The 21,149-nt window shown below is 31.5% G+C and overlaps 1 protein-coding gene across 2 annotated transcripts in view; it reads left to right on the top strand.

Annotated features, from left to right (window-relative positions):
- Window positions 1-20,679, top strand: part of dnt (tyrosine-protein kinase Dnt) — a 35,710-nt gene extending 15,031 nt beyond the window's left edge. For both annotated transcript variants that reach the window (XM_072545760.1, XM_072545761.1), the window contains exons 3-6: window positions 1,503-2,068; window positions 8,536-8,964; window positions 10,567-10,863; window positions 15,365-20,679. In XM_072545760.1, the coding sequence (XP_072401861.1) occupies window positions 1,503-2,068; window positions 8,536-8,964; window positions 10,567-10,863; window positions 15,365-15,476 (1,404 nt within the window). In that variant the 3' untranslated portion in view covers window positions 15,477-20,679. The remainder of the gene's footprint in view (window positions 1-1,502; window positions 2,069-8,535; window positions 8,965-10,566; window positions 10,864-15,364) is intronic.
- The last annotated feature ends 470 nt before the right edge of the window (window positions 20,680-21,149 follow it).

Genomic DNA, 21,149 nt, shown 5'->3' with positions numbered 1-21,149 from the left:
CTTCCCCTAATATATCCATTCTTAATTTTATCCTGTTTTGTCACCACACTCATCCATCTAAGCATTCTCATTTTCGTCACATGCATTTCTCTTTATTTTTAATTGCCCAATATTCAGTTTCGTACATTATAGCTGGTCGTGTGGCAGTGCTATAGAATTTTTCTTTCAGTTTCATTGAAAACGCCCAACTACACTGCATGCATTTCCATCTATTTCCTCATTACTCTCTATTTAAAGATACTAGGTATTTAAAATTATTACTTTTCACAATCATGTCACCATCCAAAGTTATCTTATTGCTACTTCATCATTAAATGTACTTTCCAGTGACTCTTTGTATCCTTCTAAGTTATAAACCTTTTTCTTTAAGAGCTTGTCTCCACTGTTCCAACTTTTGTTCTAAATTCCTTTCAGTATTTGCTTTAAAAACTAATGAATCAGCATTCATTAAGTATCAGGGAATATTACCATTTAGTTCTCCTGTTATGTGTTCCAATACCAATAAGAATAAATAAGAATTAAGCACTGAGTTCTGATGCCATACGAATTTCACAATTTATCAGTCAATATCACACCCCTCCTAACACTAGCTATGACTCCCCAAAAAATATCTTTCACAATTTTCACATACTCGAATACCATATGAGCGTTTGTTTCTTTATTCCTATAAATTGCGAATAATTGTCATATGCTATCGGTCTTTATTCTAGCCACATGGCCAAGACACCTAGTCTTTTAGCGATGGTTGTTATTGCTGGTTGGCCATACATTTCCATAACTCCATTATTTCACTTTCTTCGCCAGTTATTATTCTCCATTTTTCCTTAAAAAATTATAAATATTTTACGTTCCAATCTCTCCAATCTCATTTCAGGACCTTTATTAAGAATCCACGGTTCACTTGCATAGAGAACCGTCGAATGATATACTATTATGTACACTGACCGGCAAAAAACTGGCCACCCTATCGGCAAATCACCAGCCAGTCGCACCTCGCACCACAGGGAGATTATAGCCTTGGCACGGTATGGACGCACTGCCGTGCCTGACAGAACTTCGTCCCAACTCGTGGGGAATAAGATGGATACGAGACAAAAAAAGATGGCCTCACAACTGAGTGACTCTTCCGAGTCCACAAAAAAAAAATGGGAGTGAGTAGAGCGACTTCCGGTCGCGAACTTTGTCTCTGCTAATCTTCAATCAGGGTCCTACGGGTGAACCTTCAGCACAGTAAAGCAGCTTCTGCAGAACTTACTATTGCTATAATTGCTTATCCAATTGAGTACAGTATGATAAGCGTAGAAGATGGTTTCCAGAGAAGAAAAAATCGGTCCTTTACTGACTCATTAATGAGTCAATATAGCTTCTGAAAAAATTCAAAGGGCAAACTATACTCATTTGCTCATAAACCAACTATAATCAGCATTTAATTTACATCACTGTTTTGGCTCTAAATTGTCATATCCTCTTTTTAGAACTCAAATATTAATTAATATTTTTAGGTCCATTATGAACTTAAAGTAGAAACTTCAAATTCTGACGCGCTTCCTCTTCCAACATTTAATATATCCAATGTCGGCGTGATCCCAAACACAGTTCAAACCTTTCAAATATCCTTGCCATGTTCTGGAGTAGTAGAAGGAGAGGTAGATATAGCCATCAAATTGAACGTGACTTTAACATCAGAAAATGTGACGACATTAATATTTCGAAGAAAAAAGATTTGTTTGGAATTAGAAAAATTAACAACTTATATTTCAAAAGACTCATTGCCACATTTTGCAAACTCAGCAAATATTTTTTATATAGCAGTATGTTGTGCCGTTCTGCTTATTTTTATTCTAGCGTTTGTTGTTACTTTATATTATTGTAAAGATAATAAGATTAGACGTACAACTGAAAATGGAAGTGGACCAACAACTACGACTACAACTTTTTTGGCTGCTTTACCAAGGAACAGTTTAAATGCTTCTTCGTATGGCAGTTTTAGAAGAATGCCAAGCTACTCACTTATAGATGAAAGATGCAAAGACCTGCAAGACAAAATTACGGAACTTACAATACAAAGGTAAGTAATTATGTACTATTAGGTATTCTTTCAGTTTTTATAAAGTCTATATATATCAAGATTTTATGGATAGTGAAAAATCATAGTTACATTACATAAACACAATAATAATTGATTGTAATGAAAATTACATTTTTAACTAATGTTTTGACGTTTCGATTTTCACTCTGGAAATCGTTAAAAAAAAAGATTATTTTAAAAATTCTGGGTGTATAACCAACAAGTTGTTAGTAGGTTATGATTTTCAAAATTGATGGTTGACTTACTTGGTCTCGAACTGTAGGCAATAGCCTGCTTTTGTTGAAAAAAAAATTGATGGTAGTGTTTTTACCCTCGGAATATCAACTTCTGACTGTTTTCTTATTATTTGTCTGTGTAATGTGTGTTTACGTAGATTATATGTTTGTGTATTGTGTGTTGAATATGTATTGTGTATAAATTGTATACTCCAGTCACTGTGGATGAAAAAAGGTCAATACCTCTAAATTTTTTATAACTGAATCGATTTAGCTAATAATTTGGAATTAGGCTTATCTTACCTCCTTCTTCATAAGTTATATATGCGATAGGTGAGCTTTTTATTTTTAAGGGGTGAAATCACCCCTTATTGAAAATAATGAAAAAAATTTATATTAAAGCATTTTATGGATTTAAATCGTGTTAAATTAGGTAATTGAAATATTGTCAATTATATTAATGGATATTTTGTACATTCTCAACCCTTAAATAATCTTAAAAACAACCCCTTTTATTAAAAATTATTGTAAAAAATCGTTTAACAGGTTCAAACGCTTTTGTAGTGCATTTATATCATCTACAATGTAATTCTCTGCTTATATAAAATAATTTTGGTTGATTGCAACACTTCAACCCTTAAAAACTACCCCCTATGTCAAAATATATAAAAAAATCTTTTTCAACAACTTCAAAAGTTTTTAATGTACATTTATATTCAAAAATTCCTTTCTTATCAATAAAATATTTTTTGATTGGTTGCTTATTTTCAACCCTTAAAAACCACCTCTATGCTTACGAAACAAATTCCCCTTTGGTAAATGTCTAAATAAAAAAATTAAGTATACTCATGATGTTTTTATTGTAAAAAATTATGCATGAAAATACTTTACATTAGAAAGTATACAAAATATATTTACAAAAATAAAAATTATTTACAATATATCAAATTATTCATTGTCTGAAGCGTCATTCTCGTCGTGTTCAACTCCACCTCTTCGTCTATTGCAGGACAGTTTTGACAATTGTCGCCAGAGCATGTTCCACACGTAGCATTGCAAAATAGACCTAGTCTACGACAGCCACACGCTGAGCCGCAACCCTTTTTGCAATTGCAAAAAATCAGTTTCAATAGTTCTTCTGGTGCAGGTGAACTTTTCATTTTTATTGGTTGTAAAATATCATCACTCTTGAACCATCCCCAATCCGTTATATCAATCTCTTTGTTTCCAAGCCATATCTGAGTTTGTAAATAAACTCTTTTGATATGCTCATTCAGGGCACTTACAGTTGGTACACGAGATGATAATTTAACTGCACTATTTTTAGTTGTGGCTTTAATAAACGATTCGTATCGCATTTGTTCAAGTAATGATGAATAATCTTCGACCTTATTCATTTTGTTTATGTGGGTGTCTTTGGCAAGGCCATACAGCAAAATTGTACAGTATCTCCCAGCTTCTAAAATGTCTTCGAGATCTGAAGTAGGTACTCCTGTCATTGGCGGCTTGCCCACGCAACTTCAAAGGAGTGTCGCTTCTCTGTGTTCGTTAGTTCTCTGAAGCAAATGTTCAGTTTAGAGGTGCCTATATTATATACATAACATATATATATATATATATATATATATATATATATATATATATATATATATATATATATATATATATATATATATATATATATATATATATATATATATATATATGTATGTATGTATTATATACATATTTGTGTGAGTGTTAGTGTGTCTGTTACCAGCTTTTAGAATATACTTGAATAAAACATTTATATATACAGAAAATAAGTTGATGCTCCAAAATATAAATAACATGCTCCAAAATTTTTTTAGAATAACTCCGTTAATGGCTATATCTCTATTATTTTTCGAGCTACAACAAAAATAAAAAAATCATAATTTTTGTTAAGAAAAAAACTACATTTTGGTATAGAACTATTTTTCACGTATCTCTTATAGTTTTAGGTTTATTTTGAAAAAATGTAAACTTTTAGATAATTATAAAAAAAGATTTTTTAATTTAAACATGATTTTTTCAAAAAATACGCATTTTAAACAGGCTAAACTTTTAAAACTTATAAATAACACTAAAATAAAATGAATTGTAGAAGATATACGTTTAATTTCAATTCTGATTGAAATAGTGTTACGTATACTGCTCGTTTTTTTTAAAACGCTAGAGTAATTCAAATTCTTTCCTTCGTATTTCGCTCTGTTTTAATTAAAATGGCTTTTAACATAGCTCATTTTATAGGTTTTTTCTAGCTCTTTAAAAAGTGTTGTATGAGTTTTTATCAAAAAAGATGTCCATTTTCCGATATTTGATGTTAAATGCATCGAGTATAGTATCCCAAAAATAAAAAGTCATCTTCAAACAATTATAAATCGCTTAGTATTGTACTTATAAAACTTAATAAAAAACAATCTCTTTGTTTGTTTATAAGCTTTATTTTTGTTCATTATAGATTTTTCAATAAAACGCTTTGTTTTTGAGTTATTCGTACAAAATCATTGAAAAACATGTTCTTTTTTACGAAAAGTTTACTTTTTCAAGTGCGTATAACTCAAAAAGTATTAATTTAGCGAAAAAAATTTATATGACATTTTTTGTTTAAAATTTTATTCTATATCAATACCCGGGGTTATTTTGAGTGTAAAAAGTTCAACCTCCTAGATGGGGTGCCAACCACCCCAGGGGTAGAAGCACACATCGGCACCATATAACTTATGTTTTTTGAGTAATTTACTACCCACTGTAAAAATTTCAGATAAATCGGTGCAGTTATAAAAAATTTAAAGGGTAAATGCCACAGTAACTGGACTAGTAGAAGATATGTCTCTGACTTCCTATTAATCCACTATTTTAGGTCAGAATGTGTAGATTGATACGTCAAACATTAGTTCAAATTGTGGCTTCATATAAACATAATCTTTAACTTAGACATACTTATTTGTATCTAGATTAATTTCATTTAGCTATCTACGAAATAAACTCCTGTTTTAGTTTTAGTGTACTATCTTACCAGTGTGTTTTGGACCTCTTCTAATGAACCACCTTTGAAAAGTACTAATTCAAAGGCTGTAATATATACCCCACACACTCTTTGCGGGGGAGGTCCCGTAGGTAGTTCTTCAGAACTAAGGATTTTCCCATTCTGTACTTTCCCATTTCCTTTTTCCGCGTCGCTCGATGATAGCAGTTACTAGTTCTGCAGCCTCTTTGTGTCCTAATTATCCCTGTTAGATATGAATACGTAACTCAACTAAGTTTATTACTTTAAATTATGTTAAATAAGTATTATTTTACTTTAGACCAGAACATACAATTAAGAGACCAGAGTTCTTGTAGACATATGAACCTTCGTATTCATATTCTCTGTTCCCTCATCATACTCTACAGACTTCATCATATTCGCTTATCCTCTCTTTCAACCATCGCTTTTCACTTGTTATAAAGGTTTCGTCGACAATGCATACTTCATACTCCATACTCACACAACAAGTTTGGATTCTTGGACTTTCTCTCGAAACATTTGACGTGAGCACGAAAGTTTCTACTGTAGTTGCTTTAGGGAAGGAAACTACCAATATTCCATCCTTCTATAAGGTTCTCTTAGTTTCTTCTTTTGATAACTTCCTTTTATTCATCACTTCTTTTCGCCCATCGATTGTTTTTCTGCTTCCTTTTTCCTATTGTTATATATACCTAACAGGAGAGGCAATAAACACAATAAAAATAGAAAAATTAAACACACATAGATATCATAAAACTGTAACCAGAGATTAATAAAATATATTTAAAGAAAAATAAAAAATCAACGAGACCCTGTAAAAACGGAAGAGGACTCATTAAAACCTAGTTTTTCGCCATTGATCTGTTACATCTATTACACACTCATAGAATAAATTTAATTACGTTAAATTTTTCTTAAAACAAATCATTGTGTATGTTTTCCAATTTTAATTTCATGACCTAATTATTGTAATTATTTATTTCTTACCAAGCCAAAGCCAAGCAATCGTCATTTAATTATTGTTTCATATTTTCTAAAGTGAGTAAATAATATAAGACAAACAATTTTATTATTTATTTATTAAGAATTGTACCACAAAGATAAAAAAGAAGAAAAAAGAAAGAAGATATTAACATCTTTATCAACGTCTGTTATACCTTGCATTTATAGAAGGTTCAGATTAAAGCATAAACCTGAATTTGTTTCGAAACTATCTTACCGATTTTTCTATCAGATGTCGCTATTGCGTCCATAACGAAGCCATTTTATTGTTGCTTCCTAAAAGACAGAGACGATTATTTTTCACGTTAAGAACGGCTATGAATAACTGTTCTGATGAGACTTATTAAGTCGAAATACGTATCAACAGATACATAGACGCTTTGTACGTGAAATCAAATCTTTGCTGTCTTTTTCATTTTATTCGGATCTACTCTGTATGAGTACAAGAAACAAATTCGTTAAAGATTTCTGCTTAGTTTATAGACATGTCGTGGAATGCAAATTTTAGATTCCCCATGTCTCTATTAACATCTTTATCAACGTCTGTTATACCTTGCATTTATAGAAGGATCAGATTAAAGCAGAAATCTGAATTTGTTTCGAAACTGTCTTACCAATTTTTCTATCAGATGTCGCTATTGCGTCCATAACGAAGCCATTTTATTGTTGCTTCCTAAAAGACAGAGAAGATTATTTTTCACGTTAAGAACGGCTATGAATAACTGTTCTGATGAGACTTATTAAGTCGAAATACGTATCAACAGATACATAGACGCTTTGTACGTGAAATCAAATCTTTGCTGTCTTTTTCATAAAAAAGAATATTAATATTAAAAAATAAAATAAATTTAAGCGAAAAAAAAAATACATTTATTTAGTACACTCATGAACTGCAAAGAAGCAAGATAAGCAATAACTTTTTTGACAAATATTGCATCTAAATTTTGTGAATGGCGAATTTTTTTGGGCTTCTGTTAGACCACCAGCTCCACTCAGATTTTTATAGCATTCAACACATCTGCGTCTTCCATTTCGACCAACATCTTTTAACACATGCTGCGGCAATGAAGGTTCATTACGACGATAACTCTCCGTATTTTGTCTTCTTCTTCTTTTTATATATACATGACTCTGTCTGTTTTTCAATGTGCCTCCAGTAAGTTGTCGTTCCATCGTTTTCGTGGTCTTCCTACTGATCGTCTTCCAATTGGAGAACCGTCTCTTGCTACAGATCGTTCCATTCTACTCTTCTATTTCTTACCCAGTTCTTGATGTTCTCCACCTTGCATCTACGTCGTATATCTGTACTTCTAACTCTGTCCCATAGTGTCTTATCATCAATTTTTCTAAGTGTTTTCATCTCTGTTGTTTCTAACATCCTTTTTGTCCTCTCTTGTCAGGACTTGTTTCTGCCGCGTAGGCTCTAATTTTTAGTACTGGATCGGCGCGCGCATCTAATTTGTAGATACAATATTTTTAGTGCTAAATTCAGTACTGAATTTAGCATAATGGCAAGCAGACCTTAGACACGACACAAGAAGACCGTTTCAGAACCTTTTTCAAGAAATATATTTTCACTTTATGTTGTATTACAAATAGGAAAACGAAAATGACAATTCTTGTCGGACTATCGCTACATACCTGTTTTATTGAAGGACATTGTTTTATTTGGATGAAAATTACACTAACCTGTCACGTGATACCTTTATCCTACAGTTACTAATAAAAAAATTGTCTTGCGGTATTGACAACTTTTGAACGTAGGACCAGGATAACGTACCACGCAATTTGTAGGAAAATGTGGGTGTTCAATTATATAAATATTAATAATTAACTAACAGAAAAAAAAATTAGGTGGTTAGTAAATATTTTTCAGGACTCTTTGATAAAACCTTGCATTTTGTGGGACAAATATTTTTTAGGTTAATTTAGATAATTATCTTCAGAATTAACAAAGCAAACACCCAGCTAGTAATAAATTTTTGAGAATTAATAAATCAACATATCTCATCCCTGCTACCCCTGTTAGCTACCACAAACGCAAATTGTTTTAAGGACAAAGGTTGGGCGTCTCGACAAAATAAAGCTACTCACAAAAAATTAGCTCGTTAGTAATAAATGGTGAAAATGGGCCTCGGCTCCCAGACCATAGTATTTTTTTGCTTGTTTTTATTTATTGAAGTTATATTTTGATTTAGATGTAGAGTCCGTTTGAGCAGTGTGATTCATGAAGGCACATTTGGCAAAATTTACCATGGATCTTATACCACAGAAGATGGCAATGAGGAAACTGTCATTGTTAAAACAGTTGCAGACCATGCTAGCGATGTACAAATATCCCTGTTGCTGCAAGAAGGAATGTCAATGTATGCCTTGAACCACAAACATATTTTGAGCATCCTCAGGGTGACAGTTGAAGAGCATATGGCTCCTTTTTTGCTGTATCCTTATAAAAACTATACAAATTTAAAACTATTTCTTCAGAAGTGTAAAGTATCTTCGGAAGGAGTTCATCACACTTTGACAACACAAGAAGTTGTTGATATGGCTTTGCAGATTATACAAGCCATGCAGTATCTTCACAAGAAGCATTTGTTACATAAGGATTTGGCTGCTAGAAATTGTATGTAAGTAAAAATATTTTTTTAATTAGATTTAAACAGTCATGGAACATTTAACAAAATATTGAGCGTACTATTTACAAATTATAAAATAAATTCTCTAGGATAATGGTCAAAACATAATTCAGCTCTAATTGTATTTTAGTAAATTTTAATATTATAATGTACTATGTAATTGTTTTTATTAATAGTTAGATAATACTTTCAAACAATAAGTACCAAATGAAAAGACTATAAGAATATAATAAATACATTGAGAGATTTTGATTATGTGAATCCTTTGACAGATTCTGCAAAAATTAAGATTATCCTGAAATGTGTATTGCCATTTTATGATCAACAATTAGCTCTAGTAGACATTAACAGTATAGCTGACATAACCAAGAAGTCTTTCTTCATCCTAACGTTTGGAGGAAACTTTATTTTGGTCTTCTCAATCACCATCCACTTCTAGACATTCTTCTGACTCTTACCGTCACCAAAATTACTTTAACAGAGTTTTTTTCAACCTAAGTGCCCTGAACGCAATAAACTACAAGTCGTACCCCATGGGACGTCTTTAACGGGTGATTTGATCCAGCATGAAACTTACACGAAACTGATTTTTTAGTAAAATTTTTTATTGGACTGACAAGAAGCCATCCTTTCTTTCCGACATTTTATAACGAACCCTTTTTGTTTTTTAACAATGCGCATGTTTTGGACCTGAAAGTCAAACATAGGACACCTTGTGTCACACAAAACATAAAATATGTTAAGGCGATATATTCTTTTATTGTGTTGGGAATTTATTTCGCCAACACATATATTCCATTGCTCGCTCTCTGTTAAATTCTCATCTATTGTGTTTTCATTTTCAAGATAATTTTGATATCTTTCTAGTGAGCACTGCATTCTCCGATATCTGGACTATATATATGTTCTTTCCATATTTTTGCAATAAGATGTCTAATTATAATCGTAGATGGTCTCTACTTAGTCGTAGAGTTTATCTTTGACATCCTCTTCTTTGTTTTCGGTTGGGCGTGTACATTCATAAGTGACTCTTACTCTTAGATAACATATTGGTTTGAAGTCCATAATAGATGTTTTGTTTTTTTGTTAACAATGAATGCGGTCCCGAAGTCATGATTGGTCTTGTGACAGCTGTTGTAGATATCTAGAATATCTCTATCTTCCAGAATAACTCTAGGAATCTTCCCCTGGCTAGACATATTTATTTGATATTTAAAAATAAAATAAAATTGCAAAAGTATTATAATTGAGTATATTTAACTGTTTAGTACAAGTAAAATATTGACACTGCACACATTTATCGAACGTCTTATACGACGAAAATCACTATTAAAACTTTTTAATTAGTATATTGATTAGAATAAATCTTTCAGAACAGATGCGTGATCAAGTAGATTCAAAAACTCAACTATAAAGACACAGAAGTTAAGAATAGACAAAACGTTCAACGTTTATTATTTGCACTTTGCTTTTTCACTATTTTATGCATAGTTTGTACATTTTTATACGTTTTAATAACCCGTAGATAATATTCATCCTAATCCTGTTAAAAGATGTAAATAAAATACATAGATAACTTTATTGTATTCTTAGGGTCGATGACAAATTAAACGTACTAGTTGCTGACAATGCCTTATCAAGAGATTTATTTCCTTCGGACTACCACTGCCTTGGTGATAATGAAAATAGGCCAGTCAAATGGTTAGCAATAGAGAGTCTTTTACAAAAGACTTTTTCGCCAAGTTCCGATGTTTGGTCTTTTGGCGTATTGCTTTGGGAACTGACCACACTAGCGCAGCAACCTTACATAGAGATCGATCCGTTTGAAATTGCAGCTTATTTGAAAGATGGCTACAGACTTGCTCAGCCAATCAACTGCCCTGATGAATTGTAAGTACTTGTATTTCAGTATATTCATTCTTTCAGAAAATCTTTTTACTGATTAGGCTACATTTACACGTAACCACATCTATCTGCAGAAACAGCCATAGTTGGGATATTGAAAATCTCCATCTATTTCGGTAGTCATATTTTCAACATGAATTTAAGATTAATGTATGGTGCGGTATATTTGGAAATAGTTTGTTGGGTTCTTATGAATTACCAGCCAATTTAAAAGGTAACTCTAATTTATAGTGCTACAAACGACACTTTTCTACAATCTAGAAGATTTGCCATTTAATTAAGGAAGAAATTTGTGGTTCATGCAGGATGGAGCTCGGCCTTATTATCCTTTAATAGTACGGAACTATCTAGATCAGCAATTTCCTCAGTGTTGAATTGGCAGACTAATTAATTAATTAATTAAACTTATTCAAATGATACAATTATGATTTTATCACACTATTTAATTCTCTTATCTCAGGGTTATATTCGTGCTTCAATATCTATGCTTTACATATGATAGGTAAGGTCTGAGGAATACCGGAGTAATAAACATATATGATACAAAATTATATATTGAAATAAAATTCACACTCAAATATCTTAAACAAAAAATATCTCATACAATGATTATCAAAATTTTGTTCTACGTACGTGAACCTTCAAACATTAATGTTATATACTACATAAATTAAAATCTCAAATCAAAATTGTTGTTCTATATCTCCTGATAAATATTTCTATCCTTTCTGAAGTAATAACAAACTTGTTGATAAAAAAAATATTGACGAATGGAAAACAATTATCTCTCTGATGATGAGTTGTCCAAATCCTTGTTCCTTGTAGCCTACACTATCGATTCTTAGCAGTTCCCTAGTTAATCAGCAATCTTACAACAAATTATTGCGAGCCTCTCGTCTTCAATGATCTCCTTCAGATGCACGTGTCGTTCAACAGATGCCAGTCTCTTCTCCTCTCGATAAACTGAATCTCTCGTTCCGGCCTGAACAGTGACTATTGGAATATATAAGTAGAAAAGTATGACTTACAATATTTTACTGGATCAGCTTCCGTCAGGATACACTTAGTCCACGAAAACTCACAAACATTCACTTCTAATGCTTAATATCACTTGGGAACCGCCAAAGAACAACGACTGTTCGCCTTGCACCCTTGGAAAACAACCGATGATATTTTTTTCCTCTAAAATCTAGCTAAACTCTCATTCCTCCATCTCTCCCACTTTTTTTCACTCTTTGCCAATCAAAGTTCGTCATATTTATCCCCATTTAGATAACAAACAACAATTTTAACTACAATTATAACTTTCCTACAAACTATTAACATGCTAATCGGTTTCTACAAATTCTTAAGAACTAACGGAGAAATATAATTTCTAAACTCTACCCTATTGTCTTTATTCACTGTACCAGTCCATTTGGAAAACCCGGCCGTATTGTTCAATTCACTACTTTCACTCAAATATATTTTACAAAGAAAATAATTTGTGCATATCTTAAATTTTGTTTACTACAGATAATCCAAAGATAATTGACTTTCTTTTCTTTGAAATATCTTTCATAGTTTATCAGTTGAAATATTTTGAATTATTATATTTTATAATTTGAAATATATTAAGAGCGTAGGCGCAAAATTTCGGGCCAATGCTTTTTAAATGAATTCATTTTTTTCGAATCCTGAGAAAATTAATAAATATTTTTGAAAAATTTAAACGCAGAATGAAAGATTGCATTATTACTGAGGGCCAAAAGTCCCTTAGAATAAACAACAAGTTTTTTTGAATGAGATATTTGAAATTAAAAATCACACTAAATTTTCTCTTCTTTTTCACCCCTGTAACTTATTAAAATAAACATTATAGAAGTTTTCAGGGACTTTCGGCCCTCAGTAATAATGTAATCTTTCATTCTGCGTTTAAATTTTTCAAAAATACTTACTAGTTTTCTCAGGATTCGAAAAAAATAAATGCATTTAAAAAGCATTGGCCCGAAATTTTGCGCCTACGCTCTTAAGAGCAAACCAATATTACCTAATTAATTGATTGGCGCATCTCTGGCTTTTAATATCTCATTAACTGGCTTCCAAAACGTGGTGGCTTGAAAATATCGCAGCTTTACGTATGATGGTAGGGAAAGAGATCTGGAATAAGTACAGGTGGTCCAGAGATTAAAAAATAACATTGAGGGAATTTGAATTTGAAAGTATTTTGACAATTTTTCCAGTAGATAAAAATTTTATTTATTGATTGATCGTAGTTAGTTGATATTTACTGCTCTTGAATTATTTGATTTTTATTTTCTTTACCAATCGTACATTTGATATTTATTTTGAATTATTTGAATTTTACGGATTGCATATTTGATATTTGTCGTGAAAATTTATTAAATTTGGGGAGAAATATTTGTCCTGTGCTGCAACATATAGAGTGTGGTAAAATTTCACATTTGGCGGGGACGAAAACAGTAACGAAAAGAAACAACATGTCGACCACAAGAAGTCAAAGCAAAATGCAAGAAAGGAAGGAGGATAACAGAGAAGAGGAAACAATTGTTGAAGAAGGATCAGATAATGAAGGAAATGCTACAATAATGGAGGAAAGAAAAGAAACAGGGATGTTAGAAAAATTATTAGCAATGATGCAAATACAGACACAAACAATGAATTAAACATCAAAGAAAATGGATAGAAATCAACATGAAACAAAACAAACAATGGAAGAAAACCAACGGGAAACAAGGCAAGCAATAGAACTAAACAACAGGAATATAGAGCAGCGTCTGGAAACCTATGAACAGGAAATTAAAGGATGTGTTGAGGGGATAAAGAAAGAACTGATACAACAGATAGAAGAAATAACCCTAAAGAATGCAAAACAAGAGACAGAGATTAAATATATCCAAAATACAATGAAGGAGATACGAAATTGCCAGAAAAAGGAACTAGAGAAATTAGAAACAAAATTTGAAAACGCGTTACAAGAAGATATGCGAGAAATAGAAAGAAAAATGGAGGAAATCAAGAAGGAACAAAATTCCGGGGAAAGAAGGGAAATGGTTATCCATGGAACAAGCGAGGCGAAAATACAATTTGGCGGGGATATTAGAAAAACACACCCAGTACCGTTTGTTAAAAATTTAAAAACTAAATTGCAACATGTTAGATATTTTGACGATTGCAAAGAAGTAATTAGAAACCATCTGAAAGAAGAAGCAGCGTTATGGTATGAAAGCAAACAAGATGAGTTTGAAAATTGGACAGATTTCGAAAATAAATTTCTCAATTATTTCTGGGGGAAAAATAAACAGAGGGAAATCAACCAAGAGCTACAGAATGGAAAATATCACGAGAAAATGGGAATATCTGAAGAAAGATATGCTTTGCAGATATATAACAATTCAAAGTATCTAGATTACAAATATTCTACCGAACAACTGGTAGAAATGATAAGCAGACATTTCGAAGAAACGTTGGAGGATCACGTGATTTTGAGAAACTATCAAGATGTTGATAGTTTGTGCCAATTCCTTTAATTAAAAGAAGCGAAAAGAAGAGAGATGAGAAACAGAAGACAACATGACCAATACAATGGACCGGAAAGAAGGTATCAATCAAATTATGACCAGAGAAACCGACATCCCCGATCAACAAATGAATATAGGCCAAGAGAATACCACAATTACACTAGACAACAAAATTATGATAACCGGAAAGACACGCAAAATAGAACTTATGAAAATCACAACAGAAACAGAATTGCACAAAATCCTCCGAATAGGAATACGAACGAACAAAGGGGCGGTAGAAATAATCAGAGCTTCCAACGAAAAAATAGAAGGGAGATAAATCATGTAGCAATAGAAAACGAGGAACAAGATGTATGCAATGAATCCAAAAGATTGCTGATTAACTAGGGAATCGATGAGACTGCTAAGAATCGATAGTGTAGGCTACAAGGAACAAGGATTTGGACAACTCATCATCAGAGAGATAATTATTTTCCATTCGTCAATATTTTTTTTATCAACAAGTTTTTTATTACTTCAGAAAGGATAGAAATGTTTATCAGGAGATATAGAACAACAATTTTGGTTTGAGATTTTAATTTATGTAGTATATAAAACATTAATGTTTGAAGGTTCACGTACGTAGAACAAAATTTTGATAATCATTGTATGAGATATTTTTTGTTTAAGATATTTGAGTGTGAATTTTATTTCAATATATAATTTTGTATCATATATGTTTATTATTCCGGTATTCCTCAGACCTTACCTACCATATGTAAAGTATAGATATTGAAGCACGAATATAACCCTGAGATAAGAGAATTAAATAGTGTGATAAAATCATAATTGCATCATTTGAATAAGTTTAATTAATTAATTAATTAGCTAATTAATTGCTTGGCGCATCTCTGACTTTTAATATCTCATTAATATATATACACTATATTATATACAAATAAATAATAAATCTTTTTTTTTAGATTTGCGGTAATGGCTTATTGTTGGGCGATGAGTGCTGAAGAAAGGCCAACATTTACCCAGCTACATGTATGCTTGCAAGAATTCTATACACAATTAACTAGATATGTGTGATTTAAATATTTGTATTAATTTTGTTATACTTTAATAGTGATAACGTTACAAACATTAATAGTGATAACGTTATTATTGGTTAATAATAAGCTGAAATATGCAGGTGCTAGTGATGAAATTTATTGCTTATTTCATTGCAGTACCACTATCATATAACAGCACAAATTTTTTTTCCGTGGATACTTCAGATACTATCAAAGCAACCGTTATTCCATTTTTATTGAAACAAATGTACATGTTTTTGTGTAACGTTGTTACTATATGAGTTTAGGGGGCCAAATCTATGCTCCAGATTCTAAGTGATGTAGTAAATATATCGTATTTAATGATAGAGGAATTATAAAAATTCAAACTATTAAACAAATTCAGACTATTTCAAAGTATGCAAAATGTATATAAAATTAGAATAAAAATCAAAGATTCTATAAGATTAGTTACAGCTCCTGGCAAAAAATATAGCACCATTTTAAATATTTGCAGCAATCTGAATTTTTTCTGGTAAGTAATGGCTTGTTGCCGGCATTATTTACCTTCATTCCGCTTTATTTAACCGGTTTCTAATTATTAGAATATTGGGAACCGCTAATTTATTATACCTATTTGGAAATAATGTAACAATATGATTGGCAAGAATGATTTTTTTTCCTAACACACTGGCTACAATCGACTACAATGCATCAAGTTTGATTTGTTCAGCAAAGTTGATGCCAGTACTAGCTTAATTTTTCTTTTTTGAACTACATACTTATAAATAACTTTTAATTTGAAACAGCTAAGAAATGTTACTGGTGTGTTAATTTTAAAAAGGAGTTATTTATTCTTAGTTTTCTTTTATTTTTTAAGCTGAACATGTTTTCTTGATCTCAGGTAATAAATAAAAATTCAAATCAATCAAAATAATTTTATATTGACAATGTTAAAAGTTTAACTTTACGTCTTATTGCTGGATAATATTGGAAAATGCTTTCCTCATGATTTGTTCCAACCATTAGTTTTTATAGATATGTAGATGTATTTTAAACATAACCTATTTATTTTTGCAGAGTTTTTTTTTTCATTAGCGTTAATTTTATTGTTGAAGAAGAAGCTATTGGTAGTGTAATCTTATTTCAGACTTAGTGGTCTGATTTCGTAAGGCAATTGATATTTCTAAACAACAAACATGTATAAGTTCTTTTATCTAATGTTCCCTCGATCGGGATTATTTTGTACTTAAACTGTTGTGATCTCATATATTTATATACTTTAGTTTATTAGATATATATATATATATATATATATATATATATATATATATATATATATATATATATATATATATATATATATAGTGGTTGTGGTAGCAATAAGTACTTTTTAATATTAAATGTCCTCATGGTCGTATTATACTTACGTAATTATGTTAATAAGATCTACTTGGTAACAAAAACCATCAAGTCGTTGTGTCTACTTTTTATTTTACTGCGCATTTAAATATATTTTATGTCAATACACATAATATACGGGGTAGGATATAGATATTAGTCTAAATCATAGTCCTACATCAAAAGATAATAATAGTTAACTTAAAAATAATGCTTAAAGTAGCTCATTTCTAAACTCTAAAATTTAGCTAATTAATAAAAATGTGACAAAAAGTGAGGTAAAATTCGAAAATATGAGGTATTGCCTAAAGGAGAGAATCCTGTAGAAAAGTATTTTTAAAATTTTTTATATTTTACGTTTAGTTCTCTATAGGCTAGTTTGTTGTTCAGATGGAAACATGAGACTTCTGTCTTTGTCAACTGGTCTGCAACCTTCACCAGCGGAAATATTCTCTCAATATGTGTAAATCTTCGGCCAGGGTGATTTAGTGACTTCTATTAATTTATGGCACGTGACTATTGCTCGGATATCGCCACAGACAATTTTTTATGTGGAATAGTCCTCCACAAAAACTACACAACCAATTATATTAATAAAGAAGCTGTAAATAATCATATAAAGTAAAAATCCGAGTATTTTACGAAAAAATTGGTTTCAAATCGATTTCAAATTTGTTTAAATCTGGTAAATCTTGTGTAAACTTTTTACTGTAATGTAGTGTCATAAACTTTCCATGAAAATAAAATTTAACTTGTGGGTATTACTACACTGGTCACTAACCAATGCATTACTGGTGCTGGAAATAGAGGACGGGTCATTTATACCGTCGATGGTGACGTGGCTTGGGTGGAGGTTGGCGTGGGGATTGGCGCGGGGATTGGCGCGATCATTTCTGACAGTAGGATTTTGATTGACGGGTGGAGCGGATGGTATTTTCTTTATGAGAGATCTCCAAGTAGAAGGTAACCGTATGCCGTCATCTCTTTTATTGAGACAATTTGGCCTTTTTTTCAATTTCTATGGCTTCTTGAATAATTCTTGATTTATAGAAGCAGATGGGGGCTATGGTTCTGGAGTTTTCAAAATCAATTTTGTGATCTATATGAAGATGGTGCTGACCTAGAGCTGAAATTGAGTCGAAATTGCGAACAGAAATGGAATGTTCATAAATCCCATTTTGGATTCTACGATTTGTTTGGCATATATAGGATCGGGGGCAGTTTGCACAAGGAATTTGATAAACTCCTTGTTGTTCATTTGGAATGTTGTCTTTGATTGATCGGACAAGAGATGAAAGTTTTTGTTTTGTGGTAAATATTGTCAATTCCTCTTGATTTTAGCATTTTGTCGATTTTGTCAGTGACATCTTTGATGTAAGGAAGAAAAGCTTTCGTATGATGAGGGTCTGAGTCTTGGGGTTGAGATTGAGTGAGAGATTTATGTCTGTAGATGCCCCTATTGATGTTATTTTTGTTTTGGATCGGGACTTGTTTTAAGCTAGAGAGCTCAGCGGGCCTACTTGCATCATCGCAAAGGCGTATTGATCTGGCGTCAAGCGTATTAATGACTGAATTAATTTGTGAAGGGGGATGATGAGAGTTTTTATGCAAGTAACGATTGGTATGGGTGGGTTTTCGATAAACAGAGTGATGAAAACCTTGGGATTGGTTTTTCTTTATAATAACGTTGAAAAACGGTAGGAATGAATCAGTTTCCATCTCCATCGTGAACTGGATACTAGGATGTATACCATTCAGATGAGTTTGAAAAGACACCAACGCATCCCTGTCATGGGGCCAAATGACGAATGTATCGTCAATGTATTATAGCCAACATGTGGGTTTGAACATTGATGTGGATAGTGCTTGGGTCTCGAAGTCTTCCATAAAGATATTGGCATTTACTGGAGATAGTGCCGGAGCCCATTGAGGCACCATTGATTTTGAAAGATGAAATAAGTGTTGGACATACAATGTTTAATGAGAGATAAGTGGTCTTGCTGGATACTGTATTTAGTTTTCAGTATAGGAATGTTTTTAAAGAGTGAAACGATATCGAAACTTACTAGAATATCTGACGGTGAGATAGGATATTGTTTAAAAAGTTAGATGAAATAAAAAAAATTTGAGAGAGGATGAAGCATGAGATAGTAGGGTTTTGGCCAATGGTTGTTTAGGGCAGTTGTATGCACTGACAATGGAACGTAGAGGAATATTAGGTTTGTGAATTTTAAAAATCCCCTAGGATGGAAGGTAACCGTAAATTTGTATTTCAGACTATTTGGTCGTCATCTGTACGGTGCAGCCAAGTTAGGATAGTAGTATGTTAACTTGGAAAAGGATAACTACAGGAGCAATGCGACCAATTTGTGGCAATAATGTTAGAAGACTCTGAGGTTTCCAGGGAAACAACTAACACATCCACGGAGAAAGCTACAGCTACCTGAGGAAAGGAATGCCAAAGGAAAACTCAAGAAAAAAAATCATTCATTTTTTAGAAAATTCAGATATCTCTGACCATTTAAATATTCTTTAAACAAATATAGACCTATTGAGCGACTATTACATAACCCACGCCAGATAATAATTCCCCATCTAGTTTGAAAGCCACTTTCCCTTAACAAGAGCGGATTTTCCACTGACCAATAATGGGAGTTATGGCGATTTACAATCCCATTATTATGGAAACAAGCTTCATCACTCCACAAAATTTTAGTTGAAAATCCATGAGTGTTTTACATCATCAATTGCATTATGGTGATGAAGGTTAGTCTTCGATCCAAATTGATGGGTCTCAATTCATGAACCAAACACAGTTTAAAATGGATGGTGGGTGGTTTTTTAAATTCCTTTGAACTGTAATTAAGACAGTCCAGTTTCTGGAGCAATGGATCTTATGGACGCATGTCCATAAGATCCAATAATCGTTAATCGTTACATATGCTAAAACTTGATTAATAAACACTAAACTTGCAGTGGAGACATCAATATATGGTTTTACATATTTAAATTTAAATTATAATGCATTATAATTTAAATTTAAATATGTAAAGCCATATATTGATGTCTCCACTGCAATTTTAGTGTTAGCTACAAGTACCAAAAGAAGGCACTGAGGATGATCTGAGCTAGATCGAAAACGTTATGTATCTATAAATTTTGGACGAATTTTTAACAAGTTTTAAATTAAATGTATTTTATTTTTTATTTTTTTATTAAATTTATACCAATATACAACATGCAAAATTAGATATCTGACGTTTTGATAACCTGATATCGTTTTGATAAAAAAATTGATATCTGCATTTTGGATTTTAGGCCATGCAGAACTTAAAAAACTTCTTCAGAAGGATAACTTTTTGTAACAATTGATAATAAAAAAGTTTTCCGTGTGGTTTCAACTTACTGAGAAGTAATATTATATATATATATATATATATATATATATATATATATATATATATATATATATATATATATATATATATATATATATATATATATATATATATATATATATATATATATATATATATGATTATTCTATGTTAATAATACTTTAATTTTTTCTTTTTTTTGCTGCCACAACTTTATTTGACTGTGTATTTTAGTATTGCTTTAAACAGTTTAACGCCATTTAATATTTATTTAAATGTAGTATAAGCATGGTATTGCTGCCGATTTTTCAAACTGTTCGAATTAATTTTTTATATGAATCTCCGTGTATTGAAAATGGCTACAATAATGGACACATTTTTATATTGAATTTAAATATAGCAATACCAGATTCAGCTTGTGAAATGTATTTTTATATCGAGAAAAATAAAATATTAATAATATATTTTTGTTTTGCTCTTTAAAAATGGTTAAGAAAGTAACGAACCTTCGGTTCTAAGAAAATATTTGGTAGAGGAAAAACCGTAGAGATCGTATTGAGTTGCAATAATGCTAGTCTAATAAATAGTGGAGCCAGTACATATTTTAACATTGCGAAAGGAATTTACTCTTCTATCGATCTGAGTATGTGATTCCAAATTTGCCGATTTAGTCTTATGGCATATTTTAGATAACTTGTATGATAGTAACCAATTTCCGATAGTCATAACAAATAGCGATAAAAATTTTTGCACCATTACTAAATGGAATATCGCTAAAATGGACTGGAATAACAGACTAGCGCCGAAAATCATCTTTTATTACTCCAATAAATAATCTGAATATATACACGAGGCAATAACTTTCTTTAATAACTGCATTATTATGGCTGCAGAAAATCATGTAAAAAAATAAAAATATGCCTCTCTAAAAG

The sequence above is a fragment of the Diabrotica undecimpunctata genome, chromosome 10, assembly GCF_040954645.1.
Source record: "Diabrotica undecimpunctata isolate CICGRU chromosome 10, icDiaUnde3, whole genome shotgun sequence".
Classification (NCBI taxonomy): domain Eukaryota; kingdom Metazoa; phylum Arthropoda; class Insecta; order Coleoptera; family Chrysomelidae; genus Diabrotica; species Diabrotica undecimpunctata.
Note: the sequence above shows the minus strand (reverse complement) of the source record. Positions and strands in the feature narration are given on the sequence as shown.